At 42.3% G+C, this 25,606-nt stretch overlaps 1 protein-coding gene across 3 annotated transcripts in view; it reads left to right on the forward strand.

Annotated features, from left to right (window-relative positions):
- The first annotated feature begins 14,477 nt into the window (after positions 1-14,477).
- Positions 14,478-25,606, forward strand: part of PPFIA2 (PTPRF interacting protein alpha 2) — a 293,474-nt gene continuing 282,345 nt past the window's right edge. The window contains exons 1-2 of one of the 3 annotated variants that reach the window (XM_079991813.1): positions 14,478-14,742; positions 25,145-25,395. In XM_079991813.1, the coding sequence (XP_079847939.1) occupies positions 25,147-25,395 (249 nt within the window). In that variant the 5' untranslated portion in view covers positions 14,478-14,742; positions 25,145-25,146. The remainder of the gene's footprint in view (positions 14,743-25,144; positions 25,396-25,606) is intronic. The other 2 variants (XM_079991806.1, XM_079991807.1) reach the window with 2 other exon arrangements.

The following is a 25,606-nucleotide window of genomic DNA, read 5'->3' on the forward strand; positions in this document are numbered from 1 at the left end:
TAGAATCATAGAGTTGGAAGAGACCACAAGGGCCATCGAGTCCAACCCCCTGCCAAGCAGGAAACACCATCAGAGCACTCCTGACATATGGTTGTCAAGCCTCTGCTTAAAGACCTCCAAAGAAGGAGACTGCACCACACTCCTTGGCAGCAAATTCCACTGTCGAACAGCTCTTATTGTCAGGAAGTTCTTCCTAATGTTTAGGTGGAATCTTCTTTCTTGTAGTTTGGAACCATTGCTCCGTGTCCGCTTCTCTGGAGCAGCAGAAAACAACCTTTCTCCCTCCTCTATGTGACATCCTTTTATATATTTGAACATGGCTATCATATCACCCCTTAACCTCCTCTTCTCCAGGCTAAACATGCCCAGCTCCCTTAGCCGTTCCTCATAAGGCATCGTTTCCAGGCCTTTGACCATTTTGGTTGCCCTCCTCTGGACGCGTTCCAGTTTGTCAGTGTCCTTCTTGAACTTTGCTTTGTGGGGTCCCCCTGCCCAGTCCCAAGAACTGTTTGGACTTGCCTCGCTATGCCAGCAGGTGTTCTGCGGTCTTCTGCAGCTGCCCAATCCTATACAGAGGTAGGCAAATGGCTGTAGCTCAGTGGTAGAGCATCTGTTCTGCATGCAGAAGATTTCTGGTTCTATCCCAGGCATCTTCAGGTAGGGCTGAGAATGTTCCCCATCTGAAACCCTGTAGATCTGCTGCCACTCAGGGTTGACAATACTGAACCAGATGTGATTTGCATAAGGAAGATATCTGTGTTTCTCATGCAATGAAATATTGAAGATAGGAGACCTCTGGTTTTCCCCAATGCAAGGACATATAAACACACACACACACACACACACACACACTTACACACATATATATATATATATACATATGACAAAGCACATAGCAGAGGCTGGGAGCATTCTACAGAGCCCTAAAAGGTCTATTGCCTTCAAACCAGAGCAATAACCCTTTCCCTATGCCTATCACATTCTGCAGAAAATAAAGGAACATTGAAGCTAGATGAGTCATGCAGTTTGCTTGTGTTTTAAAAATCTACTAAGTGGTTTGGATCATCAGTCCAAAGTGACGCCCACATATTTCTTGTAAGTTTGCTAGAATTCTTTGATTGTGAAGTGTAAATGTGTGTTCATATAGGTTATTCCAGAAATGAAATAAATAAAAATACACCACGGGCTATGTGTAGAAAGAAAAGGAATTGCAATAGTATAGTTTTATTGCCTCCTAGGGAAAGTGCAGCTGTAGCAACAGCAAACATAAAAGTCTCCACATTGAGAAAATATTTCATTCAGAAGCCATTTCAGGGCATCCGTGTGGCTGATGCAAAGTGTAGAACAGTCCGTGGAACTCAGCTTGTACATAATTATCTCAAGCAAACTGGGTGCAAATCCAATATAAAAGGTAGAAATTATGTGTTGCTTAACAATGCTCTATGTTGTGAAGTATTTGAAAAGCTGTCTCTGCCTCCCACCCCACCCCCACAGTTGCAATCTACCCCCTCAGATTTGAAGTAAAGAAATGTGGATTGTATTCTATTGTTCTAAATTCAGAGTATTCTGCTGTCTGGCTGCTTTCAAAAATATATTTTTGGATCTGTACACCTACAAACAAGACAACCAAATTCTATCCATATGCACAATGATTCCTCCCCCCCCCCCCCCCGCAACAGCAAAATACTATCTCTTGCCTGGAAGAAACAACATGACTAGACTATCACAGTATTAAGGACAATGAGAGGACAATGACAATGCCATCAGTGTGCATGGGCACCTCACAAGGGCTCCATCTGCACTACATATTTAAAGCAGTATCATTGCCACTTTCAACAGTCATGGCTTCCCCCAAAGAATCCTGGGAACTCTAGTTTGTTCAGGGTGCTGAGAGTTGTTAGGGGACCCCTATTTCTCTCACAGCGCTACAGTTCCCAGCATTCCTTAGGATGAGGAATTGGTTGTTCAGCCAGTCTGGAAATTGTAGGTTGTCAACCTAGGAAGGTAGCCAATCTCAGAGAAGGAAAACTCTGAGACAGACAATGCCAATTTGTGCCCCCTCTATGCAATGCCAGGATCAGGATAATCTGAAGCAGCCCGTTTGTGTTTTGGTAGGAAGTTCCGACAGTTGTAGTGGCAAGAGAAGTTGTTGCTGAAGGGAGAATGAGTCCTTTGGAGGGCTGAGGATGGTGGAACTGGAGGGCCAAAGTTCATAAAGTTCACAAAGTACATGTTGCTAAATGAAAGAAGAGGGATGGGGAGGTGTAGCCATGGACACCTTCAAAGATAAGTAGTTTGTACTTGATCTGCAACTGAAAGGAAGCCATTATTGTGATGTCCCACAGTCTGAATGACAAGACAGATGAATTGCACCTATAATATGGAAACATTGCTTAAATGCTAAGAAAATGACTAAAGTATTTATTTCTTTTTTTAGTTCTAATTTTGTACATGTTTGTCAAACTCAACCATCTTCTCTCAAAATAGAGCAATGAAGAAAACTACCAAGAAATCCGACTCAAAGAGTAATCTGGCTTTCTAGGATAGTGTTAGAATATGTAAAACGTATTGAATCTTAAAGAGTTTCTTTGTTGATTGCATTTATATCCCGCCTTTCTCTCCAAGGAGCTCAAGGTGGTTTACATGTTTCTCATCCTCACTTAATCCTCACAACAATCCTGTGGGGTAGGTTACATTGAGAGACAGCAACCGGCCCAAGGTCATCCATTAAGCTTCATGGCTGCGTGGCGATTTCAAGCATGGTCTCCCAGGTCCTAATCCAACACTCTAACCGCTACAACCACACCCTCTAGCACTAACCTTGGTTCCACTTTCTGTACCCTCCAGCTACCAGCTGTCCCAAGAAGGCTTCCTTTTGTCTTCAGAAACTCCTACTGATTCAGAACATTGGTCTGAATCTAGCTCAGTGTTGACTGGCAGAAGCTCTCTAGAGTTTCAGGCTAGGATCTCTCCCAATCCTACTTGGAGATGATGGGAATTGAACCTTGGAATTTATGCACACAATGAACATGCTCTCTGCCTTGGCCTTCCCTCATTTCCTGGCAAATGCGATGAGATGGAGCTGCTTTACCCCTGCTTGCCTTAATGAGATGCTCTTTTAGCTGTTGGGATGCAAGGAGAGGGCCCCAATCTTAGAAAGCAAAGGAAAATGTAATTGGTTAGCTCTAAACAAGCACGATGATGTTTTATTGTTCTGGGCATCATTCCAAAGCATAAGGTAAACACAATAAAGCAGAAACTTCAGGTAATTCAGTGTATTAACCTTAATTGAAACAAGAGAGTTGGTCATTTAGCTCTCCCACTGTTTGTACAATACTTGAATCAGTAGGCATGGAATAAATAGTAGATATTTACAATATACCAGGGTGTACATGAATTCATTGTGACAACATGTTAGCAGAATGAAAACATGAAGTTTAGAGGGAGTACAATGTGATGCATCACATTGCCAATTATGTATACATTGATTTACAAATTAAGACATCTGGAAGTATTTAACAGCTTTTATTAGCTTGTTGTTCTCTTTTATTTTTTAAAGAAACACATTTTAAAATAGCAGCATGTTACATTTAATTATGGACAAGTCTGTTTTCATGAATAGGCCTATCATATATTTGAGTGTGTGTGAGAGAGTGAGAGCGAGAGAGAGTTTGTTTTAGACCAGTATTTTGATCCTTCCCTAACCCAGCCTTCCACTGAGTTCATGCCAATTGTGGATGGCTGAGGCCTAGCATGCAATGTAACTTCCATTATGGAAGCCCAAAAAGAATGAGCAGACTGGTGTTCTTCAAGCTATGCTGGGCACACCTTTTCTCCAGAACCTTACACTTTCTCACATTCCCTCCCTTCCTTCTATAGCCTCATCCATCTTATGCCTCATGTGCTTGCTCAGTCTTGTGTGCATGCCCTGTGTGTTCTTGGAAGACAGTGTCACAGCAACTTGCCTGCTGCTCCTTTCATCTTGTGCCCTGAGTGGAAGCTGGTCAGGAGAGACTAGAAGTGAGGAGGTGAGCCAGCAAAGATCCAGAAGAGAGAGGAGGAGGAGGAGAAGGAGAGAATAAACTGCTAAGAGGAGAGGTGGATGGATAGAGTTGACAGGCATTGCCACAGAGGAAAATCAAGAAAGACAGAAGTAAAGAGGAGTCACTGAGGAAGGTCTGGGGCCCCACAAACCTCCAATGGTTAGCTTAAAGGTGTTAAGAAGAGATTCTGTGAGGCAGAGAGCCAATGCTACAGTAAAGCTGTAGGGCTGTACTCAGAAGTACCCAACTGAGGAAATAAAGCATGAAACAAACAGGATTGATGGTGACAAGAGCACCCAGGATTGTGAGAGTATGGGGCTCACCAGGTGGTGTCTTAAATTAAGAGACACCCTGAGGCTCTGAAGATCCTGCAGAGAGGGGTGGAGCAATCCTGACACATGTGTTAAGTTTAGTTGTGGTTAGAATTATTTAGCTAATACTCCCAAAGCTGAAGCTATTCACCATTGCTGTAACAGATAACATTTCACTGCAGTATCAAATGAGTAAATTTTGACTCTGTGTGTATTCAGTAAACTGTACCCCCATTTTAAGATCTGCGTGACTCTAAGTTACTAGATAAATCTGTCCCTGTGTCCTAATGCCACTGCCTAGAAATACCAATTCATGTGACTCTTAGAATGTGTATATGGGAGACATGTACCTCCTGCAGAGGCTTGCGGACACTACCCTTTGGGGGAAGGAATATTGAACTGGTAGAACCTCTGCTTTAAATGCAGAATGTGGCATCTCCAAGTAGGGGTGGAAATGTCTCCTGTCTGAAACCCTAAACAGCTGCTGACAGTCAGTGGAGATAATACTGAGATAGATGGACCAATAATCTGACTCAGTAGAAGGTGGTTGCTTCCTAGGTTCCTAGATGTTCCATGTTCCAGAGATCAGACTTCAGTATAAAGCACCTTCTTTGTTCCTAACTGCTATGGACATCACAAAGGACTGTTGCTATGGGCAGCAAAAATAAATAGACAAAACTACTCCCTGTATTACTCTATGAGTGTGTTGGTTTCATAAGTGTGCCTTCACTAAAGAGGCCTTTATCCATTCATGCAATGACTAACATTCATGATTTTTGCATTTCGGATACGGAAACCCTTGTTTTTTAGATGCATGGATCGAGGCTACAGAGACAAACCGATAATGTAAATGAGCCTCAGAGCCACACTGATTGCCAATAATATTTCTTTTGACTTCAGTAATTGGCTGTTACCTTCCATTACAGGGATAATATTTAAGAATGAATAGTTTATTTACATTTCCGTTCAGATGGCCTCCATTCAAGTAGCATGGAGCCCACTTTTGGAAGGAAGACTTGAACTAAATATTTAATCATTTCCTGTGCAATTCTAGACTTCCTCTTTATTCTCCCAAGCTGGAAATTGGTCTGATAAGTAGCTACTGTCAATAAATCATAAATTATCCCCCACCCCAATCATCATTTATTCGTTCTGAGATTGTATGTTTGCTGTCCACTGTTAAATGGATCTGTGCCACTAAATACACCAGATGACAAAATATTGCTTGAGAAAATAAAGTCCAAGGTACGAGATTGGCTCCATTATTACCAAATAATGGAGACCTTTAAACATGACAGGAAAATTGGCTTCCAGGTGGAGAAATCGAAATTAGAAACAGAATTGTTAGAACCCAATACTAAGAATTTATCAAGAATGTATAATCTGCTGCTGAGGTGGAATACAATAGATGAGACAGTCAAGCCAGCTATGATCAAATGGGCACAGGACATAGGTCATGACATTATGTTTGCTGACTGGGAACAGTTATGGACCACCGGTATTAAATTTACGGCATGTAATGCCCTAAGAGAAAATATTATGAAAATGATTTACAGGTGGTACATGACTCCAGTCAAGCTTGCGAAGATTTATCATCTGCCCAATAATAAATGTTGGAAATGTAATGAGACTGAAGGTACCTTCTTTCACCTTTGATGGACCTGCCCAAAGATTAAGGCCTTTTGGGAAATGATTTATAATGAAATTAAGAAGGTACTTAAATGTACTTTTCATAAGAAACCAGAGGCATTTCTCTTGGGCATGGTCGGCCAATTGGTGTCAAGGAAGGATAAGACTTTTTTTATGTACGCCACTACAGCAGCAAGGATTCTTCTAGCAAAGTATTGGAAGACACAAGAATTACCCACATTGGAAGAATGGCAGACGAAAGTGATTAATTTATGGGACTGGCAGAAATGACTGGCAGAATCCGTGACCAAGAGAAAGAGACGGTGGAGGAAGATTGGAAGAAGTTTAAAGTATATCTTAAGAACTGTTACAAAATTGAGGAGTGCTAAAATGTCAAGGGGAAGGAAGATGCAGAATTACAGCTGAAATTGTTTGATGATTTAAGGGGAAATTGAGAAAGATAATAAGTTTAAATTGGCAAAAAGGGTTGCTGAAAAACTGTAAAATAAGGATGCAAAAAGGGTGAGGTATGGGGAAGTCCGAGAAAGGAGGCTTATGAAAATGAGGTTGAGAAATTATATTTGTGTGTTTGCTTGTATCTGTTGGTGTTCTTATGTTGTTGTTGTTGTTTTGTTTTAAAATTGGAAAATTAATAAAAATTATTATAAAAAAAAGATGACAAAATATTGCTACAAAAGAGTAAATAAAATGTAAGGAGCATGGAGAATAAAATAAACTACAACTTCTTGGGCAATACAATAAAGTCAATGGGTTGTATCCAACTCATGGTTACTCAGAGAACACCCATTGAAATCAACAGACCTAAGTTAAGCATGGCCATTAATTTCACTGTGTATAATGTAGCTGAATACTACTCTGCATTCTTAGAGTGGTATCCAACTATGGAGTTCCAAGGTGTTCTCAAATTTCACTTTTTTATTTTCTCCATGGACAGAGAAAAAAAAAGTTTTGGAGGAAGGGAAAGCTCTCTTAACATTTTTATCTATTCCGACTATGCTAAAGTTATTAAACTGTAACTATTGTATGGGTTACTATTATGAAACTGTTAGTCCTCCTATGAAGACTGGAACTCCCATCATAGAATTATAGAATTATAGAGTTGGAGGGGACACCAAATGTCATCTAGTCAACCCCCTGCAATGCAGGAAACAGTTAAGTCAGCTGTCTGTGGAAATAACTGTATGGTTGGAGCTCTGCTCCTGAATCTGATCTGACGGTGTGACATGCTCCTACTTAGGGTGCTGGTCAGCCATGCCCTTTTCTAGGATACTCCATTGCATCCTCCTCCTTTACTCTGCAGTTTTCCATTCTCCCTGCCTGCCATATCAGCATTTCATGCCCATTGAGCATGCTTAGTCCTATCCTTTAACTTTATCGAGCCCTGTCCACAAGTAATTGTGCAAAGGATCACAGCCATTACAGCTCTAGCTGATTCTGTCTTTACTTCCTGCTATTTTTAGTGCAAGCATTTCCAAGAAAAAACGAGGAGGGTGGAGAAGGGAAAAGAACTGACCAAATGCCTGTGTTTTTGAGACCATTCTCCAAAGCTGCTGCTTGTTCATGCGCATGAAGCTCGATTAAGTAATCAGCAGCTGCACTGATGCAGAATTATAGCAGCACTTCTTCGACAAAAGACTACACGAGCTCAAGATGCAAAGTGTTGAATGGAAGAAGAAGCAGACATTCCACCCAGTTGTCCTCTGTGGAATAACGTTAATGAAATTTGGCAGCGGTATGAATGACTCGATGCCCATGAACACAATCTTGCACACAGGCATACTTAAGCTCATTAAAAGCAATGGCTTTAAGTGCACCTAACACTTGTTTGGGCTGTGGTCCGTGTGTTTTTATTCTTTGCTATTAAGAGGTAGGTGGTCCATCTTAATTTAACAGACTGCTTTTCCTCTCCATGCTTCAGATCAAAGAAGTAGAGTCAAGGAGAGAGGAAAAATGATTCCTATCCTTCAGCTTGAATGTTGCCTTTTCTTCATCCCAGGAAAACTGCCAGCTCAGGTGTGGTCTTTTTGGGCAGAGATACCCAGGTCAGTGCCTTCAAGACGGTGCTGAACTACATTTCCCATCTTCCCCGGCTATAAGCCATGCTGTCTTGGGCTGATGGGAGTTGTTATCTCACAACATCTGGCAGACACTGCATTGGCTAGCCTTGTTTTAGGGAGAAGACTCTGGTCAGCATGTGCAGCACTAAAAGGGGGCTTTGATGTGCATTTTAACAACACGTTGCATCCATCTTGAGAGCAGACTCCCGCTCCTTAAACTGCTTGTTCTCATCTGTGTGGCTAATTCTGCATGTGTACAGTCAAGACAATATGCACATAAATACCATGTGCTGATTTGGGAAATGTGTGGGATTGAAAACAATAGATAAAGCAGTGCACAAATATGATAAATAATAGAATCAATAAATTGGATTGAGGGGATTGTGGTCAGGACTCCTGTTTTTTTGGCTGGCCATAATTCCCCAGCCCCAGTGCTGGATTTCCACACAAACTAAGTAGGCTGTATACAGATGATGGCCTCAGATTATAATGGGCCTCTAAATACAAGAGGAGAAAGCAATCCTAAATTTCAATGACTTTGCTCTAAAAAAAAACCTAATCACAAAATTATGTTAAATGTTATGTCATATGTAGGACACGTGCAGTGCACATTGTATTGGCTGTTCCATTTTGTAAGTAATGAGTTTTGTGTTTAACTGCTCTCGTGTTGCTGAACTTTTAAAAGTTTTCATACGTGCTAAGTAGCAGATCATAAGGGTGTTTTCATATAAAGGTACGGTATTTCATATATAAATAGGCTTATTGCTAGATGCAACTTTGAGTTAGGTTGTTCGTTTTTTGTTACACCCATGCCTATGTACTGGTATATATGCAAATGTAAAAGTTAATTATTTCAATTTTCATTGTCCTGTCTGTTAGAATAATGTCATGAGGCCTCTTATACTTGATATAGCTTAAGGCCTCAGCGTAGGCTAATTCAACCCTGCCCAGCACCCAAAATCAAAGGCCTAGGTAGCTCAAGTGATATATCAGCAGAACAGTACACATATATATGCACACTTCCACCTGCCACATGGAATTCCACCCCCTCCCTTTTCTAACTACACACACTATGGCATCGGGCCATATTTATTTGACTAGAGGAAAGAAAATTTTTATTGCTTGAAGAGACCAGGAGATCATTTATTCACTTCAGGGAATCTTCTCTCTTGCTTTACATGGCCTTTTTAATAAAGAAAAGAAATAGAGTTCTTCGGTTAGGCTACTCTAATTCCAGAGTTATTACAAAAGTAATTATAAAGGTTATACATGACATGTTATTACAGCTTTGGTTTGTTATTCCCAATGACTTACCGAACCAGGCTGCCCAATTCTAACTATATTTATTTGAAAGCAAGTGGTGATGGGTTTCAGAACGAACTTCCACCAGTAAAGGGATTAGGATTATAAAGCTAAAGGCCGCAGTTGATTGAATCAGGCGTTTGAGCAGGAAGCTGCCTGACTCCACTCTGGCAGGCAGCAGCTCTCCAAGATCACAGGCAGAGATATTTTAGTCTTTTCTTCATCCATTCAACAAGATTTATAGATCGTTGAATAATGATAATTAAAAAAATGATCTCAAAGTTGCTTGCATGATAGAGTATAGACTATTCATATGCAAATACCGATAAAACATTTCCCACCTGGTTCTTTTATTATTACCCAAACAAGTTTTCTGGGTGGTTTCCATAAGCGATAAAACACAAAAAAGCAATCCACTTAAAACAAACAGCATAAAATTAAAACCAGCACACAACACAGAGCAAAGGGGAATGTAGGGTGTGTGTGGAAGCACCCAACAGATAGTCATAAAAAAGCCGTGGGGGGGGGACAGGGTGGTCTCTTCCTGGTGCCTTAAAGACCCCGGAATAGGTAGGTCAACTCTAGAAAGGGCTTTCGATTAGCTCCAAAAGCAGAGAAGCCAGAGATTGATCCTTATACCTTCTCTACGCAGAGAATGAGCTTCATCATGCAACTATAATCCTTCCCCTTTATTCTTAGGTCAGATCCAAACCATACATTTAAAACACATGACTTCCCCAAATAATCCCCTTGGAACTGTAGTGTACCCCTCACAGAGCTCCAGTTCTCAGCACCCTTAACCAACCACAGTCCACAGGATACTTTGGGGGATGCAATGAGCTTTAAATGGATGGTGTGTACAAAAGGAGATGAAATTACATCCCATGCGATTATAAGCTTCTGAACAACTCGGCATGATTAAGTATGTTGCACAGCTTGAACATTTTCACATACCGTATCTGCATCTGAGAGAACTTTTAGTCTGATCAGTTGCTGGATGAGAGGTTGCCCAGGAGCCCTGGTTAAGCAGCCACTCTTTCTCCGAGGAAGTGTAGGAGGCAAAGTATAATTTTCAACAACTTGTCTTCTTAAGAAGTGTATTACAGCACTTGCAGATCTTTCAGGCCCCTGATCTACAATACTATACCACACTACAATAAAACATGATGGGATGACTCCTCCAAAGCACAACCTGCAATAACAGAACTTTGCTAATTCCCATGAGTGTAAATATTCAGTCTGGAGGTTCAGCAGCTGGCTGCTGCAGGGATAGAAATGGACAGGGAAAACTTTCTCTCTCTATATAGTTTTTTTTAAAATTTTCTGTTTTACAATTTTGAATACTTATTTAAACATCCTTAAATTATCAATGATTTCCCTTCTTCTCTTTCCATGGTACATTTTGCATACCATACATGCCAGCATATTTTACATAAACTAAACCATTCAGTATTGCATTATTACACCCATCAAAACTAATTTAAACTGTTGAATTTATCTTAATGCTGCCAACGTTTTCAAGTGAACACATTCCCCTCCATATATTCAATAAACATTTCCCCATCTTCTCTAAACGTATGTTCTTCTTCTCCTCTTATTCTATATGTTAAGTCTGCAAGCTGCTCATATTCCATCAGCTTAAGTTGCCTTTATTCTTTAGTTGGGACCTTACTCGTTTTCCATTTTTGGGCTAATGGGAAAATTTCTACATGTGAATGTTTAATCTGTGGACAAAAAACAAGGGAGAGCCTTTAAGCGCTATCTGTGGGCTTCTATGAAGCATCCCTACTGTCCACCATTCAAAACTAGAGTAGATGGATGCCTGGTCCAACCCACAGGTGTTAATGCTCTTATGACTCTAGTACCTGTGTACATATGTGTATGGAAGCACCTAGGCTTGCACGCTTCTTTGAGTTCTACCATAAGTGGCTCAGAACATGGAAAAAGATGAAGCAAAAGTCACATGCATTTAAAACCTTGGGCTTCTCCAAAATAATCCTAGAAACTGTAGTTTACCCACTCACACACCCCAGAGTTTCACTTCCTAGCACCCTTAAGCTACAGTTCCCATGACAGAGGGGAAACCATGTGCTTGAAATGTGGGTTAAATGTGCTTTAAAGGGAATGGTGTGGACATTGGTGGTCCCAACATACCTGCCTATGGTGGGTGAGCAGGAAGAGGCTGCAATTCTTTGCACCCTTAGTTAGGCACACAACTCTTATGCAATTCAGCGGGATTTACTTCTGAGTATTAGGTACGCAGGTGGTGCTGTGGGTTAAACCACAGAGCCTAGGACTTGCCGATCAGAAGGTCGGAGGTTCAAATCCCCGCAGCGGGGTGAGCTCCTGTTGCTCGGTCCCTGCTCCTGCCAACCTAGCAGTTCGAAAGCACGTCAAAGTGCAAATAGATAAATAGGTACCACTCCGGTGGGAAGGTAAATGGCGTTTCCATGCTCTGCTCTGGTTCACCAGAAACGGCTTAGTCATGCTGGCCACATCATCCGGAAACTGTACACCGGCTCCCTTGGCCAATAAAACGAGATGAGCACCGCAACCCCAGAGTTGGTCACGACTGGACCTAATGGCCAGGGGCCCCTTTACCTTTACTTTAACCAGCCTACACTAGGGATGAAACTAGGTTTTATTTCATCTGGGTCAAACACCCTGTTTGGCTGATTTTATTTGGCAGCAGAACTTCTGCAGGACTCCCTGCCTCCCTCCCTGTCCTTGAGCTCTCGTTTGCTCCAGCCCCATCTGCACGAAGGAGAAACCCGTGCCCTAAAGTGAAGACAGAACAAAAAAGCCTTATTTTGTATGGTGTTTTTTTTTTCCAAAAGCGGGGAAAGTGTTGTCGCGGGCTACCTAGCCGCCGCTCCTTCTTGCCTTGCCATCTCTCCCTCTCCTAACAACCGGCCGTCCTTGGGGAGGGAGGGGGCGGATGGCAGAGCATCCGAGCTGTGAAAACGCCGCGGCAGCATCTGGGGAACTGGCTGCGTGCGTGAGGCAGAGAGAGAAGCCGACGTGATTACTTCAGAATTTATTTAAAGACTGGTGGAAACCACTGCAGCAGCTTCCAGGGGAAACCCCAAGCCCTGAGAAAGGGAGCGATTGCGTACCGTACACGACTTCCGCTCCCCGGATTCCCACGTCCCGCAAACTCCCGAGTCAGTCAGTGAACTCATCTCTTGCTTCGCTCTTCTGGCAGGCATTCCGGGGCGGCTTCCTAGCAGATCTCCCTCTCCTTGTCCGATGATATAACTGATAGCAGCGGCTCTCCGAAGATTACAGGGAAGGGAGGGAAAGAAGGGAAGGCCCCCTTTGGCTCCTCGGATTAGATCAACCCGGTGGCCCTGTCGTTGTAATAGCCTCTTGGAGATAAATTATCCACGTAGTGATAATTATAGAGATGTATGAAAATAACAGGGGAGGGGGGATTAGCGAAAGCAAGGAATAGGAAAAAAGCAAGATACCTTAAACTTAGCCAGACCATTGGTCCATCTAGTTCAGTGTTGGCTACACAGACTGGCAGCAGCACCTCCAGGGCCGGATTTAGGTTTGATGAGGCCCTAAGCTACTGAAGGTAATGGGGCCTTTTATATGTCCAGCTGTTCTTGGTCAACAACAAATTGTCGCTGTTTTTTGTGTTGAATATATGCTATATGGTAATTTACGGACCTAATAGGTATCTAAAGCCATTTGCACATAAAATACTGTATGTATTTTATCAAAGTAATTGATATAGAAATGAGCAAACCAGTGATATTTTAGGGAGCAGGCTAGCAGGCGGGGCCCATTACTTACATCATAGGAGCCTATACAACACAAACCACTGTTGCTGTAGGTAGGTTTTATTTTACTTGTTTTTTAGCTTATATTTTAGAAACGCACATCCAGGTTTTTTTTCCTTTAATTTTTTTGGGGCCCCCAAGAGAGTGGGGCCCTAAACTATAGCTTGTTTAGCTTATATGTAAATCCGGCACTGAGCACCGCAGGCGGGCAGACTGGGGAGATTCCCAGCCCCACCTGGAGATACCAGGGACTGAGGCAGAGTGGTATAGTGGTTAGAGTGTCAGACGACGACCTGGGAGATCGGGGTTCGAATCCCCCACTCGATGAGGCTGGGCCAGTCACTGCCTCTCAGCCTAACCTGCCTCACAGGGTTGTCGTTGTTGGGATTAAATGAGGAGGGAAGGATAGTGTGAGCCACCCTGGAGAAAAAGGTGGAGGGGGGCGGGGAACTGTTGTAGTCCAGAAGGCTCGGAGGGCGCCAGGTTGCCTACACCGCTTTGTTCCATGCCTGAGAATTGTGTGTACCCCTTGAGGGCGAAAGAAAGGCAGGATGTGTGTGTGTGTGTGTGTGTGTGTGTGTGTGTGTTTTACATGATGTGGGGAAATATGGAACTACAGTATGAGGCTCTCTTGCTGACGGCCGATATGGATTTCCTGAAATATTTGTACATTAGGGAAGGGGTGGTGGTGGTTATTCCTCAATGAATGCATGCACCTGTTCATCATCAAAGTTGATTTTCAGCCTTTCTGGTAATGATGCGGCGCGAACACTCAGCGGCTGCAGTCCTTAGTTAACGAAACCCATAGCAACTGCGCGGAGGTTTAGGGGCTGCAATCCTATACTCCGCTTACTTGGCAGTGATCTCATCGGGGCTTACCTCCGAGTAGGCATGCATAGGGCTGCGCTTGCTAATTCTGAGAGAAACGCACCGGACCCCTCCTCTATTTCCTTTACCTCTTGCTAAACACCACCGAACAAAGTGCAAAATCCATACATAGGATTGTGCTGCGCGGGTAAGGAACGCAGCTTGCCCGATTTTCTAGCCATTGTAAAAATTATATATCGCAGGCCATTCCAGCTGTCACTCCGCAAAGTTTAATTCCAAGAAAAGCAAAATCCCTGCTTTCTTTCTCCCCCCCCCTTAATCCGCTGACTTTCCCAGCCACGGGGGGGGGGGGGAGAGGGAAAAAAAGGGCTGCTGGAGCTTTAAGAGCCGCCTCTCCCCCCTCTCCTCCTCCTAACAATGGTCTCAACCGCGCTCTAGCTCCTCAAAGCAAAAAAATTGTAATATGCCATTTTTTCCCCATGGATGTTTCCCCCTTTCGGCTGCCGACGAAGTGACAGGCGGAGGAAAATGCTGAGGTGCCGCCGAGCCGCTCCTGCTGGCGGCCGAAGCGGGTGGCGGGCTGCGCTGGGGCTGCCTTCCCTGAGCAGGAGCGGCGGCGGCGGCGTTGGCGTTGGTCCTGGCAGCCTTGCCCGGGAGGCGAGTGGAGGGGCGGCGACGGCCGCCGGCTGTGTGTGAGCGCCCAGCGGAGCCAGGGCGAGGACCACCGATTCCCGAGAGACGCGCGGAGAAGACCAAGCTTTAGGTATGTTGCAAAGCCAGAGGGCAAAGGCAGATCTCAAACCACCACCACCACCCCCCGCCCCCGCCCCGCACATCCCATTGCAAAGGGAAAGGGAAGGTGGTGGGGAATCAGCCGGGGCTGCTGCCTTTTAAAGATTCTCCTTGGAAATGGACATGCGAGTCTTTCAATGAAGTCAACTTCTTAAGGCTATTTTATTCCCTTAAAGGATGGGCTGGGTTTCTGGGTGGCAGATGTTGCAGCTGCAAGACTTAGCTCTTAATACCAAGACTTGCTGGTGGAGGGTGGGGGGGGGTGCGGAGAAGTGGAAAGGATCTCTCGATCTCTCGCTTGCCAACCCTCTACGTTCTTCTTCTTCTTTTAATTTTTCAAAGGTGATCTCACAGTTCAGCTGAAGCAGCGCGGGAGGGAAGGAGTTAACTAGGAGGAGAAAGATGCATGCAGTGTGCAAGTCAGACAATGGCACGGATTTTCCTCCAGGAATTGCTCTCCGTGGGTGAAGTGAGGTGTAGCTGACAGCATCTGGAAAGGGGAAGGTGGGAGGGGGGGCGGGAGAGGGAGAAGAAAATCGCAGGAATTGCTGGTCGCTGCAAGAGCAGCGGCAGCAGCGGCGTCTCTTTGGAGGTGCTGTAAATATGGTTGGGTGAAGTAGTATCCGAAGGGCAGGGTGAGTTCCTGCTGATGATGTCACGGCAGGCAAAAAGCGAAGGGGGATGGCGCGGATGTAGCCGAAGGGGCAAAGTAGCTCGTGCAATTAAAGACTTGGCTTCCCTGAATGGAGAAATGAAATTGCACGCAGGGCTCCCAAGGGAAGGGTTTAGCAAGAACAGGGGGAAAGTCACCTTATAGTACCATCTTCGGAATATAGAAGAAACCACACCCCTCCCACACCCTGATCCTTTGAAACTGGAAGCCTTCAAGGTGAACTATAGCTGAACGGTAGTGTGATAAGAAGGGAGCCTTTGTTGAGCAGTCAGTTGTGCTCACGAATTGCTCCTCTCCCATCCCTACAATTAAAAAAGGAAGAATGGCAATGAACATGTGCCAGGGAACAAACGTGACTGACCTGTGGAGCGGAGTGAATTTCTGAGCTTTTCTGATTTCTGAGCTTTTTTTTTTTTCACCTGGGGCATTTGATATCAAGAGGTAGAGAGAAGCTGGTGGGTGGGGTCGAAATGAAAGAACTAGGATTGACTTGCTGTGCTGTTTGCAGAGGTTTCACACACACACACACACACACACACACACACACACACACCATCCTCTCCATGGTAGTGATTCAGAATAAAGATCAATTTTGATCAAATTAAGGATTGATATAGGTTGCCTTTTGCACATCAGAAAGCCCCAAAGTTGCAGTCTGTAATGGTCTGTTGTTTGGGGTGAAGTGGATATATACCATTATATAATTGCTTCCTTCTGGTAACTTTGAATTATGCAAGTTGTTTTAATTTCCCATGCATCTTGGAATAGTAAATCTCATCACAGGACTTAATGGTTAATTTACTTTACCAACTGCTCTAGCTGATGTGTTGCAGTTTGCACTATGTGAGCTTTGTGTACCAGAGTAGCCCAATGAAATTAATACACATGACTGACAAAGGGTTATTAACTTCAGTGGGTCTACTCTGAGCAGGACTAGCATTGAATACTACCTATAGCACTTTGTACAATAATGTAAAACACATTGATAAAAATAGCTTTTATAGAAAAAGCAGTCATCTCAAATGGTACTTTCTGTTAGTACTAGTACTGTATTGTGAAACCATATCCTTGGACAGGCTCAGTAGCAGAGCATATGTTCTGATTGCAAAAGGTCCCCAGTTCCATCCCTGATATTTCCAGTTAAATATTTAAAGTTAAAGATTTCTGGTTTGGGAATGACCTCTGCTGAGATGTTGGAGTCACATGGACCAGTGATGGATATGTTATCCAAGAAATGTTGGAGTTTTCTTGTTCCAGATAGACAACTGTGCCCTTTCCCAGGATATGCCCCTCCCACAGGTTCACAGAATGGAAGAGAAGGAAAGGGGTACAGGGGGTCATCTAGTCCAACCCCCTGCAAGGCAGAAGTCTTTTGCCCCACCCACAACTCTGAGATTGTCTCATGCTGTACCAACTGAGTTATCTTTTCCTACCTGAGTGTTCTGTGGTCACTGAGCATGCTCAGTCCTGATGGGGATGTCTTCTAGTTTCTCCTCTCACCACAAAAACTTGTCTTCCTCTTTTTTTATATATCATGGGGTTTCCCCCAAGCCTCCTGATAAGAGGAATTATTGTGTGGGAGTGGTGCCATTTTTGCTAAAGAAGGATGAACGTTCAGGCTGGGTTACCGATCAGTGATTTAAAATGCAGCTGAGTCCTCCTTTTTCTCAATTTGAATTGAAGCAGGTTTGGGGGAAAAACAGCAAAATGCAGTATTTCATAAGAAACAGCAGGGTAGATAGGGATTGTAGCAAACCAGGAGCACACTAGATGCAGAGTATATGAGAGTGTGTGCACCACTTCAGAGAGAAGGAGTTCGCTATTATAGGATATTATAATGGTTGATATTGTCCAGCTGAAAGTTTGCCAAAGGGTCTACGTTAACTTTTGGTTATTGCCCCTTATAGGAATCTTGTTACTTCTGGAAATGCAATATTCTTTATTGACAGAACTGATGCATGCAAACCCAAAGAGATCACGGAAAAGAATTCATATTTGAATTCACCATTAAACAATTTTTGCAGTGTAAAAAAAAGTCCAAAAAAATTTACTCACAAAATCCAAGTTTTAAGCTTGATCTAGGATTCTTTATTTACTAAGCTTTGCATCCCCAAACAATGAATTACAGGATCTCCAAGAGCTGGGCATTGCAGACGAAACATTACTTCCATGAGATGTGCAGTCAATCAAGATTAGCTGAGGCGGAATTAGATGCTCATGTTAATATGAAAAGTCGTGAATTCCTCTATTAGTGCCCAACTCAGATTGTCACTCTGTACCTTTCTCATGCTATATCAGACTGAGTTTCTTACTGACTTATTTTGTAATTCTATTTGCTTGGAGAAAATACATCTCTGGGGGGGGGGACCCCAATCCCATTTGTTTATTTGTTCTGCAATAAAGAACAAATAGTGGCATTAAAAGAATTTCAGACCAATAACCACAGAGCCTTGTGCTTCATTATCTCTGTCTTGCTGTCCTTTCAAGCTGTCTTGTAAGGTGAAGGCACTTGATAGGCTTGTGAGCTTCGATGTAAGTTTGTTAATCAATTACCTCATCAGAACATTTTAATGAATCCAAAGATCAGCAGTTAGTATGGTTGGTGAAAGCCTGCTGTAGAAGAAAGGGCACACATGGTATATTATTGGATAGATTCCCTCCCTCGCTCCCTCCCTCATTTTTACTAAACATCTGAACCTTCCACAGTTAAGCTTAATGTGAAGATCTATCTTAGTATATATATTCTTTCCAGAAAGATGTCGACAGTCACTAAATAATCTCTTTTTTCTACTTAACTCAGATATATCATTGCTAAGGCATAACCTCAAATTACAGGAGTAATTTTAAAACTGCAGTGCACAATCCCTTTCCCATAGATGTAAATAGCAAAAGTCCTATGCATTTTAATAGAGTTAGGTTGTAATTGATTTATGAACACTCTTGGGGTTAAACAGTGTTGTTGTTTTTAATTCCTCTTTCTTTCTCATTTAAAAGTGACTTTTAGGAGAAACTCCACTATTGTGATTAATTTAAACAATGGAGTTGGACAAGATCTCTAAGATCTTAGAGCAAACTCCCTGACGGTGCAGAAAATTGGCTGCTATGGCAGCTCTGCTAGGTTGCCATCTAGTCTCTGCTTAATCATTCATTTCTTATAATATTTTAAATTCCATTTAAATATCTTTAGAGGAGAGTGCCTGTGCTTTTGTAGCCAGAACATCAGCACTCAAGCACATAAGGCAGCTATTAGCAGACTCAGTGGAACCCTGATACAGTGGTACCTCGGGTTAAGTACTTAATTTGTTCCGGAGGTCTGTTCTTAACCTGAAACTGTTCTTAACCTGAAGCACCACTTTAGCTAATGGGGCCTCCCGCTGCTGCTGCGCAATTTCTGTTCTCATCCTGAAGCAAAGTTCTTAACCTGAAGGTACTATTTCTGGGTTAGCGGAGTCTGTAACCTGAAGCGTATGTAACCTGAGGTACTACTGTATTTGCAGAAGTACAAAGCATCTTGGGGGGAGGGGGAAGAAAGCCCACTGCTCCTCCAAAGGGAAGCTGTTCTTTGTGATTTGGAGGCAATGAGACACTTTGGGGTGAAGAAGACTATAGGTTTTATACACGCGCAACAAGAATCAGCATACAGCACACATAGAACCGACTGGAGAAAGAAGACAGAAGAAACATCACATGAATATAAAAAAGTAGAGCAAACTACCTCATTGTCTGGATAGGTCATGTCCCCAGGGATGGGGGGAGAGAGCTGTCCACAGAAATCAAGATTTTAATCTTTTTTTTTTTGGCAGCAAATTCTTTTTTTTTTAATGCAAATTTATTAAAAAAATTTTAAATACAAATGCGTAAATATTAAACAACATTACTTATATCAAAACATAATTTTGTCGCTTCTTTAGACTCCCTCACATCTCCCGCTCCCACTTACATCATTACAAAAAAGAAATTTTTCAGGCAAATTACCCACTTGTTTACAATCTTATCTCCACTCATTTAAATAAAATCTAGCAATTCTCCAAAAAGTTTATATTTTCCTTAATCTCACTTATCGTCAAAATCAGATCTAATTCAATGGTAGGCAATTATTTATGATCTAGCATCCTTCTTAGCATTCAACCAAATTACAATATTTTTGTAAATAAATCTTAAATTTCCTCCAGTCCTCCTCAATCCTCTCCTCTCCCAGGTCTCGGATTCTACCAGTCATCTCGGCCAGTTGCATATAGTCCATCAGCTGCATCTGCCAATCTTCCAGCGTGGGTAGATCTTGGGTTTTCCAACTCTTAGCGATAAGTATCCTTGCTGCCGTTGTTGCGTACATAAAAAATGTTCGGTCCTTCTTTAACACCTTCTGGCCGACAATACCCAGAAGGAAGGCCTCTGCTTTCTTAGTGAAGGTATACTTAAATACCTTTTTCAACTCATTATATATCATTTCCCAGAAGGCCTTCACTTTAGGGCAAGTCCACCAGAGGTGAAAGAATGTACCTTCATGTTCTTTACATTTCCAACATTTATTATCAGACAAATGGTATATTTTGGCAAGTTTAACTGGGGTCATGTACCTCAAGATTTTAATCAAGGTGGGGTGGTGCACTAGCAGGTCCTCCCCACAAGTGTCCTCAAAAGGTATCAGCAGCAAAGGAAAAAGCGTTCCAGCTCTTTCTAACTCTGTTCTTCCTTGGTGTGAGACTTTTGAAATGAATGCTAATGCACATTCAAAAGCAAGTGCCCTTTATTGCCTTTATTGTGGCCTGGAAGGATGTGTGACTGAGAAAAAAGCATGTGCAACAATCTTGCTGTGTGTCACCTGTATTTCAGGAGAGGTGTTGAACTTGAGCTGAGAAAGTAGAAAAATCCTACCCTGCTACCCACTGCTTTCATACCCACATTGCAGGTGGGGCTGCACTATTGGGACACAGCACAAAGAGAATGTTTAGCATGTTTTTAACTCACCACCACCACCAAACAAAACCCCCAAAGACACACACTTTCCTGTTTCACATGCATCCATTTGAACTCAAGAGAAGCTCTGGAAACATTTCTGACCATTACCTGTTTTCTGTCTAATCAGCTCTCTGCATCACTCTGACAGTCCTAATCCAGAAGTATACTCTGGTAAAGAGGTCCCTTCCATGTATCTCTTGGAGGACTACCAGCTTTTCCGTTTCCCCTTCTTTCTGTTGTTATCAAGGCAATCTGCATTGAGTGGGGAGGACTGAGGGTGTTCCAGCCCTATCAAATCATGCCTTGCTTGTGAGCATGCTCAGAGCTTGTTCCTTGAAGGCTAGATCTCATCATATATTTTGCATGTTCTGTTAACCAGAGAAGCAACAGGGAGTGTTTCCTACATTGAAGGACATTTTTGTTTTCTTTAGTATTTGTTTCATGACCTTCCTTGCAAGAGAAGGAAGCAAATAACAGTGATCACAGTGTGAGTCACTTTCTATAATAAATATGCTTTTCTAAAACTTAATGTTTTTGCATTCATTTATATGAATTGAATTGGAAGGAGAAATTATGGACATCTTTTGCATGTGCTGCAGCAAACTCTGTATTAACAATTTTTCTGCATGCACACATTAAAAACTGCAGCTGCTGCTGCTGGGTAGAGCACAGCAGGGCAAGCTGATCTTAAGCCAAATGCAAGTATTTTCCAGAGTATTTCCAGAATTGGTGTGTGGATCTGCTTCCAACAAGCCCCTTCCTAATTCTGAATCTCATGAATATGGAGTAATGGAGGGAAATGCTCTTGCTATTATTTCTATATTGGGTGTTTTTTGTGACTTTATCTGTCAGTTTCTAAAATGAGAAGTTTGGTCTCTATGACTGTTTGCATATCACATTGACTGACTACCCATCTTTCCCCAAACCTGGACAATATGATTCCTAATCTCAGTGTAAGAGGCTGATTACAATTACTCCGGTGTGGTGAACTCTGCACATGACCAGAGATTATTACAAAGCCATGCATTGCAAGTATGTTCTGGTGTGCCTTGGTTCAAATGAAGCAATAATCTTTCATCTGTTGGTTGGAGCATTTTGTTCTGTACTTTCAATTTAGAGGAAAGAAGTGTTTTAGAGGAAAGAAGTGTTTTGTATAATGAAAAGTTAAATTGATTGGGGGGAGAGAGAGAAAAACAGCATGCAACTTGTAGCAAGTGCTTCTTACATTTTAAAAAAGTTTGAATTTATTTTTTGGCAATGGATGTGTATGGGTCATGAATATGTGAATTCAAAATCTTATGTCATGTGGTATGAAATAATTTCTAAATAAGAGGTATGGAGTCAATCTTGCCTGAAAATCATAGGGGCCCTCTTACAATGCAAGCTATTCTCAACTCCATAGATGTGCAGAGAATAACTGATGCTTTTTAGTGAGGAGACAATAGAACTCAGCACAGTTTCCTAAACAAATCCTGTTATAAGAAAAACAGCAAGGTTAAAAACTGCAGCCCTACCAAGTCAAAATGTTGCCAGCTGCCACTGGCATAGTACACAACAACCCTGCAGTATAGTCAACTTTTAACATTGCAAGTAACCTTTATTTGGATTTCCAGTCAAAATTCCCATACCTTTCAGTTTGCAGCAGAGGCCAGTCATTCTGCTTAATTGACCCCTTAGGCATCCTCACAGGACAAATCAAACACTCAGCTGTATGCAGAAGCCGCCTACTCAGTTGACTTGCCTGCAGACCTATTGCACTTTCAACTGCCTAAAACTTTTGTTTAAAAGCCATGATGTAAGACCCAAGCTGGACCATAGATTCATGTCTTTGATGCTGGGGGTTTTTCACAGTCCTGGGTTAATGCATATATTTGGTGCAAAATGTTGTTGCCCTGCTTGAGACCGATAGCAAATTCAGGTGCTTCATTATGACAGCTGTGTAGTGAAAGCAGAGTTGCTGATATTGGCATGCAGGTTTGCAGAAGCAGCAAAAATGACGAGGGGGTGGGATTGAAAGGGCAAGATCTCCCCCCCAAAAGCAGTCCAGTAAGGACTGAGCACGCTCAGTGGCCATAGAATATTGAGTGTCTGTTGAGCAGGGGGAAAGAATGAAAATCTGGAGGAAAGGGAAATGCAGTATCCTACAGCTGATTGCAACATTGAATAGGAGCACTGCAAAAATGTAACATTAGTTGTTGTTTACAGGTTTTCCGGGTCTTCCTTTGCTTGAAGAATAAGCTTTTTGGTTTGACCTTGTTGCACTGAAATTGGCCCTAATGTTCATAGATATCAATGGCGGTTTGCCTTAAGTGTGCTGTTGGGTCCTTGGGGAGCGCTACCATTTGGCTCTACAGCACTGCGTTTTGTTTCCCCTGCTAGATTGCTGTGCTTTGAGAAGAGAGCAATTACATGTTTCTTGTGGGATTGCAACCATGGTGAAAAATCTGGAAAGTTACTCATTAGTGGCAAAGAAAAGGTGAAAAAAGAAAAGACAAGACAATGCACTAGGGGTAGAAATATACGTTCATGGATCATGCTTTCATCCACTGCCTCCTACTTCACCCTTGTCCAGCTCAGAGCCCAGTTAATTGTAACCTTGAACTATCAGGTCTTAAACCTCTGGTGTAACCAAATTAAATACAACTACTTCTAGGTGCCTTGCTCATTATGTGTCCTGAGCATCCCAATTGTATGGTGCACCTAGGATGTCTGCTTCTGAGTCTCTGTTTGCCCCCATGTTAGCTTGCTGGTACCCACACCCAGCCAGCAGTGACTTACCCACACATGGGAAACATCACAAGAGTAACAAATGCAACAACAGTGGCAATCTCTTTTATAGCAAAAAGATGCAGCTACCCACCAATGGCGATTTTGCTCACAGGCATCTCGTGTAACAAGCACACAGTAACAGCACCAATCAACAGGTAGCAATTTGTCACTGTAGCAAGCCTACTAACAGTTCCCAGCTGTCAGGGAGAATTCTAGGCAGAAGGAACAATAGCAATCACTCTGCCTACCCTCATATTTTTCTATTGCTTTTTATTGTTTTGATATATTTTACCCTTTTAATGTTCATTGCGCAGCCCAGGGAACGTGTGTTGTGTGTGTGTGCGGGGGGGGGGGGGGGGGCTATATAAATATAGCCAAACAAAGTGAGCAATGTACAGCTGACACATTGAGGCAACTTAAATAGCCTTCCTAGAGTTCTTATTTCAGGAGAACATTTTTATGTCGCATTGGAAGTTATATGCTGTTTTCCATCAATACACAGAGGCAACAATACGGTTCAGTCAATGCATATGATTAACAAAACAAAGGTACCAAAGTCTTGAGGAAGAACTTTTGGCTTCTGCTTTCTTTGGCTGCCCTGATACAGTTAAAAGGGTGCTGTGGCTAAGGTGGCAGTTATAGGGTTTGGAGACTGAAGTGTGCTATGTGATCTCAGGTATTCTGGCTGAGGCTACGTGGCGTTAAGGTGTAAACAGCAAACTTGTCTGAAGTGCTGTCTGATGCTTCAAAATTTGTGTGTATCTATCCCAGTTGTAAATAACTGAGCCATGTTTATTGGCATGGCTCACTTTCCCACTCAGTCCTTTAAGTACTATATAAAAGGAATCCAGTCCAAAAGCAGAGATAAAACACCAATATAAGCCACTCGGAATATTAACACACAAGAAGAGTAGAGCATCTAGGAAAAGAACAAGAATGGGAGCCAATAGCATGGACTAGAATGGCAGAATCACTTGAGATCAAAGGCAAAATAGAATGGTCATGGTTTGATGCTACAGTTGTGATATATGGACGGCATATTAGTTAATAATTTTAGCTAGTACACAGTGATTCTGTTCATTTTCATTTCCTGATGTTTTAAGGTTAATAACCTTCTGAACTAGCATAGAATTTCTAAGATGTTGGCCATAAATGTTTATTGAGAAATATCCAACAGCATATTGGATTTGTGAAATTACCTTGTGTTGTACAGCACCAGGCACCTTAAGATAGGTTATGATAATTGTGACATTAATTGATTTTCCAAAAGCTACCCTTAGGCTAGGCTGCAACAATCTTGGAACAAATTAGCTTTGTAGAAATGCATTTCTGTCCTCTTCATTTTGAGGAAGGAATTATGTGAAGGGCAATTAGCTTTCTTATTGGAAGAGATCACCTAAGTGGAGGCCTGACTCCAACCTAGGCTGCCAAGAAGGGTGGAGCATTATGACATTTTTAATGTTGACTTTCTGCTGAGTCCAGCGTTGAAGTTGAGCTCTGCTATAGGAAAGTGTTGGGAAGTACTATCTTTGGCAATTAATAGTAGCCATGGGCACCACTCCAAACAGTCAGAAGATGGCATGCAGGAGAGTGAGTGGGTGGATAAAGGTCAGATAAAAGAAACAAACTTAGAAAATGAAATCTTTGACATGATTTCAAAGGACACTGTCTGTGTCAATCTGCTGGTGAGACTTTAAACGTATCCCTCTCCTGAAAGAGGAACACTTCCAGAACTGTGAATTATTAATTGTTATTAATAATTAACAATATTATTAATAATAAATGATTATAATAATTCAATGAATAAATCTATTATTATTATTATTATTATTATTATTATTATTTATTTATTTATTTATTTATTTTACTGCCAGGAAATGATTGACTTTATTATATATAATAGCTTCCTAGAAGCTATTGGTACTTAGAGGATTATTTTTCATCCCTCCCACCATTTGTTTTTTGCTTTCAGAAATGATGTGTGAAGTGATGCCCACGATAAATGAGGACACCCCGATGAGCCAAAGGGGGTCCCAGAGCAGTGGCTCGGACTCGGATTCTCACTTTGAGCAGCTTATGGTGAATATGCTAGATGAGAGGGACCGTCTCTTGGACACACTTCGAGAGACGCAGGAAAGCCTTTCTCTGGCCCAGCAACGCCTCCAGGATGTCATCTACGATAGAGATGCTCTCCAGCGGCAGCTCAACTCTGCACTGCCCCAGGTACGTTGGGTGTTCAAACATTCCCAGTCATTTTAACTCATAAACATTGCGTTTGCAGCGCATCATCTCAATGGATAATACGTATATGAGTTCCTTAAAGATCCAGTGTAAGAAGCTACAAAGCACTTTTTGTATGGTTTAACTATTGGACTTAAGCACTGACACTTAGTGTTTAGTTATATATATATATAGGTTCAATAAGAAGGAAATT

Source organism: Podarcis cretensis, assembly GCF_951804945.1.
Source record: "Podarcis cretensis genome assembly, chromosome: 10".
Lineage (NCBI taxonomy): Eukaryota > Metazoa > Chordata > Lepidosauria > Squamata > Lacertidae > Podarcis > Podarcis cretensis.